We start from the raw sequence: 17,734 nt of genomic DNA, 5'->3' as shown, positions 1-17,734 counted from the left end.
ATTGTTTCTGATAATAAATAATGCTAAAAATACAAAATCAGATTACAACAAAAAATTCCTTTGACAAGTATCTTTGAGAGCTGCATCATATATATATAGGGTTTGAACTCATCTATACTTTTGGAAAAAAAAAGATATAGATTAACTATATCATCCCATCTTAATGTCCTGTAGTAGTTTTTATACAACACAGTTATTGGATTTTAAACAGAAAGATAAAATAGCACAGATTAGTTGTTCATTATTGCAGCATTCCTACTTCACTGGAGGAATTTCTGTAGTTCTTTTGAGTCATGTAATGGAATTTTCTGTGGAAGTGAAGAGTTACTGAAGTCTGTTAAGCTTGGCTTTAAAGGGAAAACTTGTTATAATCATACCCACATTGTATGGAAGCAGTAATAATAACATTTAATTATCATAGCAACTTTAGTGAGAATGATCCAGGTTAATACTTGACGCAATAATACAACAGTGCAGAATTAATCATAATCTTAACTTATCTTATTTCAATAGATCCTAACATTTTGAATGGAGTTTATTGGTCAGAAGCATTAAATACAGTCTTTTATGAAAACTTCATGCAAGACCCAACTCTCACCTGGCAATACTTTGGAAGTTCCACTGGTTTCTTTCGACTTTACCCAGGTAAATATTTAAGTTTCTACAGAAGAAGAGTGTTAATATTTTTGAATGGAATTATTTCCACAAAATACTGGAAAGTTTGTATTCAAACATGATGTTTCCCTGATGGTTATTTTCATGTTATGTGATATATAATGAAGAAAAGCAGCAGCAAGAAAATAGATTAATCAAATAGCCCCAGATGAGAGTAGAACCTGTCCATCAGGATGTATTGATGGGCACACTGTCTGCGCTTTCCTTTTTCATCGATTGCATTTCAGTAACAAAGCCTGAGAGCAGCTTCTCTTGCTCCTGCTGTTAGACCTGCAATGGAGATCCATAATCCAAAGGCAAGGAAAAATCTCAACATCTATTCTGGGGCTAACTTTTATTACTTTGACCAATTGACTGTGTATTCCTCTGCCAGGAAAGGCACCAGCTCTTGTTTTATCATGCCAGATCTATGTATACATTTTATTAGTGTTCCTGAACAGATGGCTGAGAGGGTTACCAAGTACGTAGAAACTGCTGGATTCTCCGTAGTTAATTTGTATCCCTCGGGAATTGTCTGCCCAAAGCGTAATCGCTGCATTTAAAGAAATCACGAAAACTTTAATGCATTAAATATGAAACCCATTTGTAATAACTGGCTTGCTCCTGGCAAACAAATTGATAAATAAAACCATAAATAACTGGAATGAAATTAATGAGCAATAGTTGTTTAGTGTCTGAGAGAAAATTATGCTTTCAACATGCCATCATAAATGGAAATTTTTGGAAATTTCAGCTAATTAAAATTAATGTACTCTCACTATCAGCATATCATCAGTCTATTTATATCTTTAGTTTTCCTGGCTAGTTATTTATTTATCTGTTCTTTGTTTATCACGGTGAGTTAACACATTTCATATGTTGATATGCAATCAGTCTATAGACTCTATCACTATTCCACCTGTCAGTCTTCATTGTGGTAAGAATCAATATAGGTCTAATGCTTATAAGTACTTTTATCTGTAGCTAGAATGCTGAAATAATTTGTTGTTTGCCTTATAGCCAAATGCTGATGTACCTCAATCCTTCCAACTTCTACATCTCCATTCTCAATCCTCTGTGCTTTCCATGTACAAATTCTTTATTTTTGCCATGCAATGACAAAAAGTTCTGAATTGTGATAGTATTTTCTTGTATAAGATGGCAAACAGAAACCATATCTACTCTTGACTGAGCTATTTTGAAGAAAAGCATACAAGTTATCCCTGGTCAAGTCAAACAGCATCTTGGATTTGGTTATTTAGTTGTTTACATAATGGACTAAATCATGAAGAACCAGTCAAGAATATGGTGTCTGCCCATCTGTACTCTTCTTGAACGCAGTTCATTGCTGTCAAAAGAGCTTGAACTGTCATTAAATATTTCTGTCAGGGATATTTAAAAACTGTTAAAATAGATTTAAATAATTTAAATAAAAATGTAATTAAGACTCCTAAGTATAAACAAATAATAAAGAACATTAAAATGAAATAATAGTTTAACAGAACTCTAGTATTAAGCTGAGAACTTCCACAAGATGTTCAATGTTCCTTTTTCTACAATAATAGTCCTGCAGCTGACTGGGAGGACAAATGCACCAGCATTTGGGAGTTTGCGTATATACTGGTTGCCACATTATTCAAGTTGCCATAGTGACACCACTTCAAAAGTACACAATTTGCTGCAAAGCACTTATTCTGAGGTTGTAAAAGTACTTTATGAATGCCCATGGATTTATTTGCAACCCCTTGCATTAGATGCCGTAGGTCTGCTGAATGCAAGGGCTAGGGTTAATGGTGAGAAGCGAGAGTATTTGTCAGTACTTCAAGAAGAACTGATTGCTATTCAGAAATATACGTTACTGTAATTAGTAGTATTCACTTTGATGGACTTGAGCTCTATTCTATTGTGAACAGCTACTTTATAAATTTCTTATATAGGAATAGAATTTTTATTTATTAAACTTATCCATGCTTTACTTCTAAATCAAAAGGTGGGCCTAAAACATTTTACGGTGCTTGAAAATGGTGAACCTCAATCAGCCTAATTAGGAGCTGCAGTATAGAAATTTCTATGCATTCATGACAGCTATGTTAGCTATGTAAATAGCATCTTGTTAGGTTCATTGGCACTGTTACACTCATGACATACAGGTAGTGGCTTGCTGTCTGTGCAATATCCTATTTTGGTTGCAGTTCTTAAAATGTAGTTTTAAATGGGAATAATGGAGTAGCTTCAAGTGATCTAATGCTAAGATTACTAGGATAGATGTGGGAATGAGAACCCCAGCTCTCTTACTCTTGAATGGACATTGTAGATGAGATGTGCATTCCAAAAGAAAGTGGTTTCTTTCACTAAGTCCTTAGAGCTCTGGTCATTAGTGCATTTGAGCTGAATTCTTCATTATCTCTGTGGAGTTTGTCTATACTTCTCACTGCCTTAGTATGGAAACAAGCTTTTTCTCTGAATTTGCTACGTGTGACAATAATCAACTAATACCAATACCAATGCCAATCTTCTGTGGGAGATCCACTAATATTGGTGAAGCTCAAATTAGTATAGTTAAAGAGCACTTAAGCAGATGTGCCTTCTTCTATGAGGACCGGGTTTCCTGCTTGCGAATCACATTATTTCACAGATCTGTTTTTATACTCTATTGTTGCAACAGTATGTTCAATTTAAATAGCACATTGATATCGCTATTATGTGCCTAGAGTTCTTTATATATAGATATGTAACATTTTTGGAATTATGCACCTCAAAGATGTATAAAGCACTTTTTATACTAGGAAGTTTCATTTGCCTTTCATGAACAGTTTTACTCGTCAGTTGTATGTAGTTTATGAGTAACATACAGTATATTGCATGATTGAGTTTCAAAGTAGTGTTCAGAGAAATACTTAATTATCCATGTATTTCTGAAAATGCACTTAACTGTGCTGACTTATTGTGATTAATAGTATTATTTTCAAATTACAAGGAGGTGAAACTCTATCGATATGCCATTCAGAACCACAATCACACCCTTCCACATGACCTCTCCTGCTTCATGTATTTGTCACGTCCTTTGTATTTGAACCAATGACAAAATTCTATGTAACATGTGGTAGCATTACCCCTACAATAGCTTCTGAAAAGTTAAAAATATCTTTCCATTTTAAACTCTAACCAGTACATCTTTTTTTCAAGGGGAATGGAAGATAAGAAAAAATGGAATTTTGGTACAGTTTTAGAACCTGGACTCCAATGGCACCAAGCCTAGAGTACCATGAATCTTTTAAATCGAAAGGAAAGATATATTTGTTCCACCACATAGACCACAATATACGTTCACTACATTGAATTCTGAGATAGAAAAGTTATACTATGAGGACATATACTGTAGAATGAGCGTAAATTCATGGAGTGAATATATGGGAAGCAAAATTGTTGAAACATTATATTTTTTAGTGCTTTGACAAGATGATGCAGTAGCCAGAGAGTCTGGAACTGGGTGTCATTGTCTTGAGATAAAGAGCCAACCATTTAGGCCTGTGAAGAATCATTTACCAGTAAATCCATAGGGAAAGTATAAGTACAATTTTGTGTTTGTGTTTGCATTTTCCCTATGGATTTAGGGAAGATAGTTATACAATTGTACAAAAAGAAAGTTGTACAAATTCAGCCATGAACATTATGCTCAAAGTAGGCTTATGGGGGGAGGGGGGAAGAGGTGATGTAGGATATTCCTACTACTCCTTCTTGTGTTCTCCTCATCCTCCTTCCTCCTGCCCATGGAAAAGACTGCTGTTACTCTTCAGCCAGTAATAGCGAAATGAACCTAACCCAGAATTCTCATTGAGTTGGCTGTATCAAATTTCAATATGCACAACCTTATTTGCTGTACTTGCTAGCACTTCTAAAGGCTGATTTATACTTTTGTGCCGCATCTACGCCGTAGGTATCGTGTACCCTATGCTGTAGGGTGACATGCACCTCCCCAAAAAAGTAACTAACGTGTCATGGTGATGCAGACTGCAACAACTGTGATTGGTCTGCTTGGTAGCATTGAATTTCCTCCTATGTATTTCCGGTTGCTTCTTCTCTGCCATGTCTGTACACCGATGCGAAATAGATGAACCAAATCATCAAATCTACCTGCCGACATGCGAAAATATTTGAAATGCATTTCCTTGTCCATGTCTTTCACAAAGAAACTCAACACAGTGGCATTGAAACCCCACCGCCATCTAGCATTTTGGCGCACACCAACACATGTTTGCTACGGCATAGAGCGACGCCAAAGTGAAAATCAGGTCTATGGCGTAGGCTGTGGCGTAGCCCGTATGCACAAGTCAGCCTCAAGTGCTGCATCAGTTAACTTGGGTAGTTACTAATCTGTCTCCTGATCATTGAAAGTTGATAAAGTGGAATCATCTGCTAATTTTTTTCTGATAGCTGACATAGATTATATTATTATATCATACTTTGTGAAGTATATAAACTTGTTTCCATTGTTGCATTTAATAATCCTAGTCAATAAGTAGCTTTTTACTTGAGAAAAGATATGGATTTTGATTTAGTATCACATGTGATAGGTAGCATCTCCCAATATACCAAGGAAGCATAACATATTTGGAAAAAAAGTGAATCAAGGATGTATTTTCATTACATAACATGCTTGATATAATAGTAGGCTAAATGGACTAATAAGAACACAAGAAAGTGGAGCAGGAGTAAGTCTATCAGCCCCCCAAACCGTCTTTGAGCATAATAAACTCTTTGAATTGCATTTTATGCTTGGCCATGAGTCTGGAATGAGACTCTAATTGGGTCCTACTGACTGAGTCACAACTCGTGCCATGTTGTTGCATGCCAGTCAATAATCATGTTTTTACCCACTTCTGCAGGTATAAAATGGAAGCCAGATGGAAATGGAGTCATTTCTTTTGACTGCAGGAACAGAGGCTGGTAGGAAATATACGTAATTTATAGTGATACATAAGCGAGATTCAAAAGTGAGTTGCATTTGAGATTGTTTGGATGTCTGTCTCAATTGAAAGTAAAAGTGAAATTAGTCTAGTTCTCATTGAATGAATATATGTGAAGATGTCCTCTGCTTCATTTTGTGCCATCACCTGAATTAACCAAACTATTGTCTGAAGACACCAGTGCAGATTTTCTAATCAAGGTCATGAATGAAAAGTGGGAGAATCTTGGTGTAAAATAACCTTTTTCCTTTTGTGTTATGTGTAATTACCTGTAGTAAGAAATGTTTTATTGGTAGTCATAGAGTCTTACAGCTCAGAACCATGCCATATAGGCTCATTCTGTCCTTACTTACCTACCATTAAATGCCCATGCACACTAATCCTATTTACCAGCACTCAATCTATAGAGTTTATATTATAGGTATTTGTATAATTTAAGCATTAAGTCATCTGGCTTGCTATTTTCTAATATTTAGCTATGCATTAACTTTATTCATTATAGTGCTTCCTTTGTTGAAAGGTAATTGTAAATATCTAGTAGTCCATGGAAAGGACGTATTAGTTCTAATCTATTTTGTTCAAGGTATCCCGAATTCTCCTAGAGAGTGTTCTGAAAATGTCTTGCAGTTTTCTGTATCCACACTTCACATCTACATACAAAGTTGAAGTCATCTTGAATTGGCAAATAATTAGTAAGCGTAAAGATGCCTAATCTAAGGAAGGCTAAGACTGCATATGTACTGACATAGTTGAGATAAATATATGCCTGGAAGTGGGCAATTAAAAATTCAGAAGTAAGTGAACAATGAAAAATCTACAGTGATATAAATCTGAAATAAAAGCAGAAAATATTGAAAACAATCCGGCACACTTTGTGACAAGAGAAGGTGTTAAAGATTCAAAAGTTGTAGTATCCCTCAAATCTCTCTAAAATTCTTACATTATTGTTGTTCTCTTTAATCTTTATGACTTTTTCCATACCTTGAGGCCATACATGAGACAAGAAACTGGCTGATCCCTAAAATATTGGCTGTGGATCATTGTACACATTGGATTAGATTAGATTAGTTTATTGTGATATACACCAGGATGCAATAAAATTTTTGCTTGTATGAAGCTACCAGAGTAAACAGTATACATTGTAATGATAAATACAACAATAAATTTAGCGATAAGCACAAAACAGCAGAGTGATGGAGTTTGATACTTAGGAGTACAGACTGGCTACAAACAAAAGACTTTTTAATTCCCAGATGCTAGGGTCAAAGATGCAATGGGAGCAACTGCAGAACATTCTGGGGGAGAGGGCTAGCAGCAAGAATAGTATCAGTGAAATAGCAAGAAAGAAGAATAAATTATAGCAAGCAGATTGCAAGGTGCACGGTGCACAGAAAGAAATTTAATAAAGGGATCCTAAATGTACTTAATTCAAAATTACAACTGGTACCAGTGAGTACAGATACAAGAATAAGATACAAACACATGACCAGGTCTCAGTTGGATGTCTGGTCCAAAAGGATAGAGTCACCAAATAATCAGTAGGAATTAGAAATTTTGTCTAAGTTAATTGAAGTAGTGTGTTAAAGCAATAACTCCTATAAGATGGTGTGCACACAGTCGCAGCAGCATCTCTGGGTCCAACCAGTGGTTTAATTGTTCATCCTTTACTTCCTTTTACATTTGCAAGACACTGCTGTATAATAAGAACGTCACGTACTATAGTTCTAGTGAGTTGCTGGATGGCTTTGGAACTGGACTATGTTGTCACCCAGACTTCTGTGCAGCGTTGTTGTGCGGAGGCAGTGCACAATCCAACAAATGGTGCAAATGATTATCTTGGACATCTTCATTGTGATCACAAGACCCTGTTGAACACTGGTAATGTAGAATACAGCAAGTCTGATTCACTGGTTCATTGACCAGACTTTCATCAGGGGAGCTGCATCGCCTTGGTTTGTTGTGTGGACCAGGTCCTCATGCTGCGATGTCACCTTTGGCAACTGTCTAAGAGAGGAGACAGTGTGGGAGAGAGAGCAGAGACCTCTGTAGGAGCGCTGGAATCTGTACTGGTTTGGGGCCTGGTCCCTCCCATCAGTGCTGCTCTCCAGTGTTCGCTCAGTGGAAGGCAAGTTGAATTGTGCTTGGCTGTGTGGCTGCACTGGCACATGATGAGGAACTGCTGCGTGTTTGTTCTTGCAGAAACATGGCTCCAGGACAACATCCTCTGCTGTATCAATCTACAGGCCATGACGTTCAGGGACTTGGGCTATATTTTTTGTGACTATTTTTTTCTGCTATTGTGAATATACATGCTTTATGTACTGTGTGCACTATTTGACTGTTGGTTCTGTGGTTTATACCTCAGCCCCAGAAAAATGCTGTTTTATTTGGTTGTATTCACACTAATGGTTGAATGTCAATTAAACTTGAACTTGAATAGGATCGTAATAGTGTGGAATTTTAACTGGGATTGCTCAAGTTTGAAGGGTTTAGATGGGGTAGGGTTTTAAGTAAGTGTGTAGGGAGCCTTGCTAGAGGCTGTACTCTCCCTTGTCTCAGTGAATGAGGGCTTGATGGAAGTGACTATGGGGGAGCCCTTTGAGAACAGTAACCATAGTTCAGTAAGTTTCAAGACAAAGATAAAGTTGATCCAAGTGTTAGCTGTGAGGAAGATGCTAAGAGGATGCAGGGTGACTTGGATAGGTTAGGTGAGTGGGCAAATTCATGGCAGATGCAATTTAATGTGGATAAATGTGAGGTTATCCACTTTGGTTGCAAGAACAGGAGAACAGATTATTATCTGAACAGTGGCCGATTAGGAAAAGGGGAGGTGCAATGAGACCTGGGTGTCATTGTACACCAGTCATTGAAGGTGGGCATGCAGGTACAGCAGGCAGTGAAAAAGGCAAATGGTATGTTGGCATTCATAGCAAAAGGATTTGAGTACACGAGCAGGGAGGTTCTACTGCAGTTGTACAAGGTCTTGGTGAGACCGCACCTAGAATATTGTGTGCAGTTTTGGTCCCCTAATCTGAGGAAAGACATTCTTGCCATAGAGGGAGTACAGAGAAGGTTCACCAGATTGATTCCTGGGATGGCAGGACTTTCATATGAAGAAAGACTGTATTGACTAGGCTTATACTCACTGGAATTTAGAAGACTGAGGGGGGGGGGGATCTTATTGAAACATATAAAATTCTAAAGGGATTGGACAGGCTATGCAGGAAGATTGTTTCTGATGTTGGGGAGGACCAGAATGAGGGGTCACAGTTTAAGGATAAAAAGGAAGTCTTTTAGGACCGAGATGAGGAAAAACTTCTTCACACAGAGAGTGGTGAATCTGTGGAATTCTCTGCCACAGGAAACAGTTGAGGCTGGTTCATTGGCTGTATTTCAGAGGAAGTTAGATATGGCCCTTGTGGCTAAAGGGATCGGGGGTATGGAGAGAAAGCAGGTACAGGGTTCTGAGTTGGATGATCAGCCATGATCATACTGAATGGCGGTGCAGGCTCAAAGGGCCAAATGGCCTACTCCTGCACCTATTTTCTATGTTTCTATGTTAATGTTTTAAATTAGGAAAGGGATGATTTTACAATATAAGGGAGGACATGTTGAAAACAGCTGCTAGAGGGAAAATATAAGTGGTGGAGGGGGCTGCTTTTAAGCAATAAGTTAGTAAGAGCTAAGAGGCTGCTTGTCCCTGTGAAGATAAAAGGCAAAGATGGTAAGATTAGGGAACTTTAGTTATCAAAGGAAATTGAATATTTGAAATAAGAAGGGTTAGGCATTTGATTTCAAGTGAGTCCTTTGAGGTTTATAAGGGATGTAGGAAAGAAAAAGAAATAAATTAGGAAGGCAAAAAGAGGACATGAAATTGCCGTACAAGCAAGATTAAGGAGAATCCTAAAATCTTTTGCAGGTTTTCCCCGGGTTACTAATGCCCGATTTGTGGACAGTCCATCCACATAAAGATCAGTGAGATTGGGAACAATGGATTTGCTGGATCTGCAGGCAGTGGGAATGGACCATTCCTTATGCCTTCTCTTATGCCTTATGCCTATCATCCCTCCTCCTCCCCAAGCCACAGTAGTTGGGGTCTGAACTAAAGTTAGTTCTCAGACATGGAGACATAGATGTCTGATCTGATGTCATGCCGGCCGAGTTGCCTTCCTGAGATAGATCCATTCTCTTGCACAGACTATACCCTCCCTAATCTTTCCTATCCTTCTGTTGTGATCTTAGATAACCTTTATTACTGTCCACTATCCTATCAATTTTGGTGTCATCTGCAAACATTCTGATCCAAATCGTCAGTATAGATTACAAACAACAGTGGATCAATCGAACACCGATCCCTGCAACATACTGCTGGTCACAGGTTTCCAATTTAAAATATTACCTTTTATTATTAAATGAAAAGTCACAACCCAAAATGTTGACTACCCACTTTTCTCTACACATGCTGTCTGACATTTTGAGTTCTTCCAGCAGTTTTTTTTCTGCCGCTTCCACTTTCTGTTTCCTTCTACCAAGATAATTTTATATCCAGTTGACTAACTTTGGATCTTAAATAATCTAACCTTCTGGACCAGCATATCATGCTGGACCTCGTCAATAGCTTTGCTAAAGTACATGTAGACAATGTGTACTACCCTGCCCTCATTAATGCTCTTGATAATTTCTTCAAAACACTTTAATCAAACCTGTGAGACATGACTTTCCATGTACAAAGCTATGTTGAGTTTTCCTGAAGAATCCTTGCATTTTCCAAGTGCAGATTTAGGAAGAGTCCAGCAGAACGTATGCCACCGATGGAAGAATCATTGGCTCATTTTTCCCTAGCTTGTATTTGCAGCCCTTTTTAAATAATGGTAGAACATTAACCACCTTCCAGTCTTTGCCTGTGTCTAACAATGATATAAATATCTCTGCCGGGGCCAAATTTTTTTCTTTCTGGTTTCTTACAATGCTCTAGGACACAGTTGGTCAGGCCCTGGGGATTTGTTCATTTGTATGTGCCTTAAGACTGCCAGCCTTTCCTCTTTTGTAATGTGGATATAGTCCAATCTGTATTCTCATTCCTGATTTCCCAGCTTCCGTGACTTCCTCCATGGTTTTTGTGTTCTAATTTCCTTATTTTTCTCTGTGCAGGTATATTCAGGCTGCAACTTCCCCAAAGGATATCATCATACTGTTAGATATCAGTGGCAGTATGAAAGGTCTCAGAATGACAATTGCCAAACATACCATCAATACAATCCTGGATACTCTGGGTGAAAATGATTTTGTCAATATTATTGCTGTAAGTAAAACTCTGGCTGAAGTTGTCTCTGCTTCATTTCTTGAGTTGTTAAAAGCTGTATCATTTCTGTAACCTCACATGAGTTTGCTGTGTTTCTTTTGTTTTCTTTAGCATTGGTGATTCCTAATGCATTTGTGGCTGACAATCCTCACTGTGCTGTCTGCCAGCTTGAGGGCATCTAAAATGCTAGTGTGAAGTCCTGTAGCATGTATAATTTATTAATCTACATTTATTTCCAGTTAAACAAAGCTCTTTTAAAAATTTCACTGTTTGATTCACTTATTAGTTGTATGCTGAAACAACACTGGAGAGTTTATCGGAGCTGTTGTCATGCTGGAGAGAGGTGAATGGAGAGGAGAAGCAGCTGAATTCACATCATCTGGTCCATCAAATGAATGTTATACTTTCACTAAACCTCTATTCCATCCATATCCTTGCAGGCTACTCTGCAGAGAAAGACCACAGTGAGGCATTTCCTAAAAGTACAAATTGTTTTCCTCTTCTTCCAGTACAATGACTACGTTCATTATGTTGAGCCCTGCTTCAAAGGAACATTGGTGCAGGCTGACAGGGATAACCGAGAGGTGAGCATTAAGGATTTTACCTAGTTCTATTAAGAACTGTGTGAATTGTTGGAATTTTTTGTCAGATCAACTTGTGCAGTAATTATTGAAAGAGTACATGAAATAATGGATGCTTGTAAGTCAATTGCTGGCTACTGTCTCATTTAGGTGTAGCAAGCATGAAGAAACTAACATATTGAATAAACAGTGTCCAATGAAAGATATAACCTGGCATCTAACCTAAATATATTGGCATTTGGATATGTAGTAATAGATTCTGAAGTGAGTTACAGGCTGAAGAAAAGATATAGACCAATACTTGTTAGCTGAACTTACAAATAACCTAATTCATCTCAAGATGCCCCAGGTTTTCATTTATTTTTTTTATTTTATTTGAGGATACAGCATCGAATAGGCCTCTCCATCTTCCAGCCCTTTGAGACACCCAGCAACCCCAAACAGCCCCAATTTAACCCAAACCTAATTACAGGATAATTTACAATGACCAATTAACCCATCAGTACATCTTTGGACTATGGGAGGAAACTGGAGCTCCTAGAAGAAACCCACACATTCCACAGGGAGGATGTACAGAGACTCATTACAGAGGGCTCTGGGTTGAACTCTGAACTCTGATGCCCTGAGCTGGAATAGCGTCAAGCTAACCACACTACGCTATTGTATCATAAGATTCTAATTACTATCAGATGGTTATGTTGAGCTAGCATGCCATTCCATATTCAAATTATATCCTGACTCAAACAACCATATAATTAAATGTTTATGGCTAGAACCATGATTGTTGATCTCTTCTGTACTGTCTCTTTACAATCTTTCTGAAGTTATATGACTAATAATGGACAAAAACTTTAGTTGTAGAATGACTTGTGTCTTAAACAGTCTCAAAGAGCTTTCCCTTTATTTGTGAATAATAGAATCCTATATGCCTTACTAAATGCTTTCAATATGCCCTCACAAAATGCTGGTGGAACACAGCAGGTCAGGCAGCATCTATAGGAGAAGTACTGTCGATGTTTCGGGCCAAGACCCTTTGTCCTGTGGTGTTCCACCACTATTTTGTGTGTGTTGTTGTTTGAATTTCCAGCATCTGCAGATTTCCTCGTGTTTGCTCTTCAATATGCCCTACCATATTTCAGGATTTAAGGGCACATACATCCAGGATTCAGCATTGACCCTTCAGGAATGTCATCATAGGCCATCCTACAATGTGAAAAACATTGTTTATGCTGTTCTATGCATTTGTTTCTTTAAGTCAATTTTTCAATAGGTGCTTTTAATGTTCCTATAATTCCATCCATTTGTGTGGGAAGTTATCAAATAGCTTTTGGAAATCAACCTTCTATGTTACTGATAAAAATCCCATCATTTTAATCATATATGATTTCCTTTTAATGAATTCCTGCTGATTCTATTTAATCACTCAAATTTTTCCAAGTGCCTCTTAATATTTTCCCTGATTACTTTTTCTAAACGTTTCTTTGCGTCTACTGTAGATTGAATAATTGTTCTCTAGTTGCCCCGTACACCCTTTTGAAAAGCAGTGTTATATTTGCCATTTTGCAATTCAATGACAATTTATACAGATTTTCTGGTACTTCCTTCTTTTCACTTTTCACACAAATGTACAGACACCCTTCTTTTGAAGTTTTGGACAAAATCTTGGTTAAGACAGATATACAGCACTCATTTTATATTCCAGCTGATTATGCCTCTGTGTAATCAACTTCTTCATCTCTAATCTGCCCATCCCTCCACTTACTAGTTTGCCAACTGCATGCTTAGACAGAAAAATAAATATTAAAACATTAAAAATATACAGTAAAGCTGTTGTATGATTATTTTGAAATCTTCAATGTTTGACATTTGGTTCACCAGGGCCTTGGTTACTGCATTTCCTCTTAGAACTGGAGCCATTGTTCCTACATTCCCTTTCACACACAAGCCCATGTTCCCATGCACACTCCGGGGCCATGCTTCCTGTGCTGCCTTTCACACGCTGGTGCTCCCTTAAAACTTACTCGCTTCTGTTCCTTTAAATTTAGCAAGTTCACTGGAAAATTAATTATTCTACTGCATTGCGGTGCTTTGTCGTTCGCAGTCGACCATGGATATTGTGTCCCAGCTGTCTATGTGATATGCAAGCCAGAGCAGTATGATATGGAAAGCAAGCTGGAGGCCACGTAGCAGCATCCCCCCTCTCCACACAGCTGATGAATGCCAAGGAGAAGCAGAAACCGATAGTTTGGTATCAGCAGTTTTGCAGGAGTTGCCAGTCAGCATTGAACACGACGTAGGACAGCCTTAAGGACCCAGCTCCAGACTTTTCATAGAAACATAGAAAACCCACAGCACAATACAGGCCCTTTGACTGACAATGCTGTGCTGAACATGTACTTACTTTAGAAATTATCCTTAGCCCTCTATTTTTCTAAGCTCCATGTACCTATCCAGGAGTCTCTTAAAAGACCCCATCGTATCCACCTCCACCACCATCACTGGCTACTTATTCTATGCACTCACCACTGTCTGCGTAAAAAAAAAACTTACCCCTGGCATCTCCTTTGTACCTGCTTCCAAGCACCTTAAAACTATGCCCTCTTGTGCTAGCCATTTCAGCCCAGGAAAAAAGCCTCTGACTATCCACACGACCAATGCCTCTCCTCATCATATACACCTCTATCGGGTCACCTTTCATCCTCTGTCGCTCCATGCAGAACAGGCTGAGTTCATTCAACTTATTCTCATAAGGTATGCTCCCCAATCCAGGCAACATCCTTGTAAATCTCCTCTGCACCCTTTCTATGGTTTCCACATCCTTCCTGTAGTGAGACAACCAGAACTGAGCACAGTGCTCCAAATGGGGTCTGACCAGGGTCCTAAATAGCTGTAACATAACCTCTCGGATCTTAAACTCAACCCCATGGTTGATGAAGGCCAATGCACTGTATGCCTTCTTAACCACATATTCAACCTGCGCAGCAGCTTTGAGTGTCCTATGGACTCAGACCCCAAGATCCCTCTGACCTATACACTGCCAAGAGTCTTACCGTTAATACTATATTCTGCCATCATATCTGACCTACAAAAATGAACCTCACACTTATCTGGGTTGAACTCCATTGCCACTTCTTAGCCCAGTTTTACATCTTATCAATGTCCCACTGTAACCTCTGACAGCCCTCCACACTATCCACAACACCCCCAACCTTTGTGTCATCAGCAAATTTACTAACCCATCCATCCACTTCCTCATCCAAGTTATTTATAAAAATCACGAATAGTAGGGGTCCCAGAACAGATCCCTGAGGCACACCACTGGTAACCGACCTCCATGCAGAATATGACCCATTTACAATCACTCTTTGCCTTCTGTGGGCAAGCCAGTTCGGGATTCCATGCTTCCTTACTTTCTCAATAAGCCTTGCATGGGGTACCTTATCAAATGCCTTGCTGAAATTCATATACACTACATCTACTGCTCTACCTTCATCAATGTGTTTAGTTACATCCTCAAAAAATTCAATCAGGCTCATAAGGCATGACCTGCCTTACACAAGGCTATGCTGACTATTCCTAATCATATTATTCCTCTCCACATATTCATAAATCCTGCCTCTCAGGATCCTTTCCATAACTTACCAACCACTGAAGTAAGACTCACTGGTCTATAATTTCCTGGGCTATCTCTACTCCCTTTCTTGAATAAGAGAAAAATACCTGCAACCCTTCAATCCTCTGGAACCACTCCCATCCCTATTGATGATGCAAAAATCTTTGCTAGAGGCTCTGCAATCTCCTCCCTCACCTCCCACAGTAGCCATTCTCGTTCAGTCACAGGGACTTATCCAACTTGATGTTTTCTAAAAGCTCCACCACATCCTCTTTCTTAAAGTCTATATGCTCAAGTTTTCCAATCTGCTGTGTCATCCCTACAATCACCAAGATCCTTTTCTGTAGTGAATACTGAAGCAAAGTATTCATTAAGTACCTCTGCCATCTCCTCCGGTTCCATACACTTGATTGGTCCTGTTCTCTCACATCTTAACCTCTTGCTCTTCACATACTTGTAGAATGCCCCTTGAGGTTTTCCTTAATCCTGCTCATGGTCCCTTCTGGCTCTCCTAATTTCATTCTTAAGCTTCCTGCTAGCCTTATAATCTTCTAGATCTCTATCATTACCTAGTTTTTTTGAACCTTTCATAAGCTTTTCTTTTCTTCTTGACTAGATTTTCAACAGCCTTTGTATACCACGGTTCCTGTACCTACCATCCTTTCCCTGTCTTATTGGAAGGTACCTATGCAGGACGCCATGCAAATATCCCCTGAACATTTGCCACATTACTGCCATACATTTCCCTGAGAACATCTGTTCCCCATTTAAGGTTCCTAGTTCCTGCCTGATAGCTTCATATTTCCCCTTACTCCAATTAAATGCTTTCCTAACTTGTCTGTTCCTATCTCTCTCCAGTGCTATGGTAAAGCAGATAGAATTATGATCACTATCTCCAAAATGTTCTCCCACTGAGAGACCTGACACCTGACCAGGTTCATTTCCCAACACCAGATCAAGTACAGCCTCTTCCTCTTGTAGGTTTATTTACGTATTGTGCCAGGAAACCTTCCTGAACACACCTAACAAACTCCACCTCATCTAAACTTCTTACTTTAGGGAGATGCCAATTAATATTTGGGAAATTAAAATCTCCCACCACAACAACCCTGTTATTATTACACCTTTCCAGAATCTGTCTCCCTATCTGCTCCTCAGTCCATGTTACTATTGGCTGGTCTATAAAAAACACCCAGTAGAGTTCTTGACACCTTCCTGTTTCTAACTTCCACCCACAGAAACACAGTAGACAATCTCTCCATGACTTACTCCTTTCTGCATCTCTGATCAGCAGTGCCACGCCTCCACCTCTTTTGTCTCCCTCCCTGTCCCCCTCCCTGTCCCTTCTGAAACATCTAAAACCTAGCACTCAAAGTAGCCATTCCAGCCCCTGAGCCATCCAAGTCTCTGTAATAGCCACAACATTATAGCTCCAAGTACTGATCCAAGCTCTAAGCTCATCCACTTTGTTCATGATGCTTCTTACATGTTATGGTCCGTTCCGGAGCCCACATTCCGGGTCTTGATCCAGTCAGTGGTCTCCGGACTCTGGGTCTTGTAATCGTTCCTTCTTTCGCCCTTGAGCCCAAGTAGTCACACCTGTGGATCATCGTGGCTTGTTGGGGCTCAAGGAGGCGACCCTGATGCCCATTGGCTGGCGGTGTATGTAGGGGGCTCTGGGACTGGGAGGGGTGTTGTCCTGTTTCTCTGGTTGCCCTGGTTTGGAGTTCCCCTCGTTAAAGACGAGTTCTTTGAGTAAGTCTGGCAGTCACCCTGGACCTAGTTCCCTTCCTATCCCTTGCTTCTGTTGGGCAAGCCTGGCCGGACTGCTGTTGCCCGGTGGGGGACTCTGCCCCTTTCCATCCCTCTCTGCTGATGGGTTGTGCCCTGCAACCTACCCAGGTGCCCCGTGACCTGCCTAGGCCCCCGTGTTCCTGCCTGGGAGCTCCGGGCCCTGCCTCCCAGTGAACTCTTAGACCCTGCCTGAACTCTAAGATTCTCTTGGAACCCCAGCATCACCTTGAATGTCACTTCCCTCACACACACCATGTTCTCCATGTCTTGTCTCTCATTGAGTTGTTCCTGTCCTAGCCTGTGTCCTGCACTTGGGTCCAGGCTCCTGTGCCCTTATGACATTACATTAAAATAGACACATCTCAAACCATTGGTCTGAGTGTATCCCTTCTCTATCACCTGCCTATCCTCCCTCTCACACTGTCTCCAAGCTTTCTCTATTTGTGAACCAGTTACCCCTTCTTCCATCTCTTCAGTTTGGTTCCCACCCCCGAGCAATTCTAGTTTAATCTCTCCCCAATAGCCTTAGCTAACCCCCCTGCCAGGATATTGGTTCCCCCTCAAATTTAAGTGCAACCCATCCTTTATGTACAGGTCATGCCTATCCCAAAAGAGGTCCCAATGATCCAGAAATCTGAACCCTACCCCTGCTCCAATCCCTCAGCCACACAGTTATCCTCCACCTCTCTCTATTCCTGTACTCACTGTCATGTGGCACAGACAGTAATCCCGAGAGATTACTACCTTTGAGGTCCTGCTTCTCAACTTCCTTCCTAACTCCTTGTAGTCTGTTTTCAGGACCTCCTCCCTTTTTCTACCTATG

The 17,734-nt window shown here is 39.7% G+C and overlaps 1 protein-coding gene across 1 annotated transcript in view; it reads left to right on the top strand.

Moving 5' to 3' along the window:
* LOC132397679 (voltage-dependent calcium channel subunit alpha-2/delta-4-like) overlaps nucleotides 1-17,734 on the top strand; it is a 341,368-nt gene that overhangs the window by 28,554 nt on the left and 295,080 nt on the right. The window contains exons 5-8 of the mRNA XM_059976447.1: nucleotides 514-645; nucleotides 5,541-5,601; nucleotides 10,773-10,923; nucleotides 11,433-11,507. Of these exons, the coding sequence (XP_059832430.1) occupies nucleotides 514-645; nucleotides 5,541-5,601; nucleotides 10,773-10,923; nucleotides 11,433-11,507 (419 nt within the window). The remainder of the gene's footprint in view (nucleotides 1-513; nucleotides 646-5,540; nucleotides 5,602-10,772; nucleotides 10,924-11,432; nucleotides 11,508-17,734) is intronic.

The sequence above is a fragment of the Hypanus sabinus genome, chromosome 8, assembly GCF_030144855.1.
Source record: "Hypanus sabinus isolate sHypSab1 chromosome 8, sHypSab1.hap1, whole genome shotgun sequence".
NCBI classification, from domain to species: Eukaryota; Metazoa; Chordata; class Chondrichthyes; order Myliobatiformes; family Dasyatidae; genus Hypanus; species Hypanus sabinus.
This window is presented reverse-complemented; position numbering and strand designations above follow the sequence as displayed.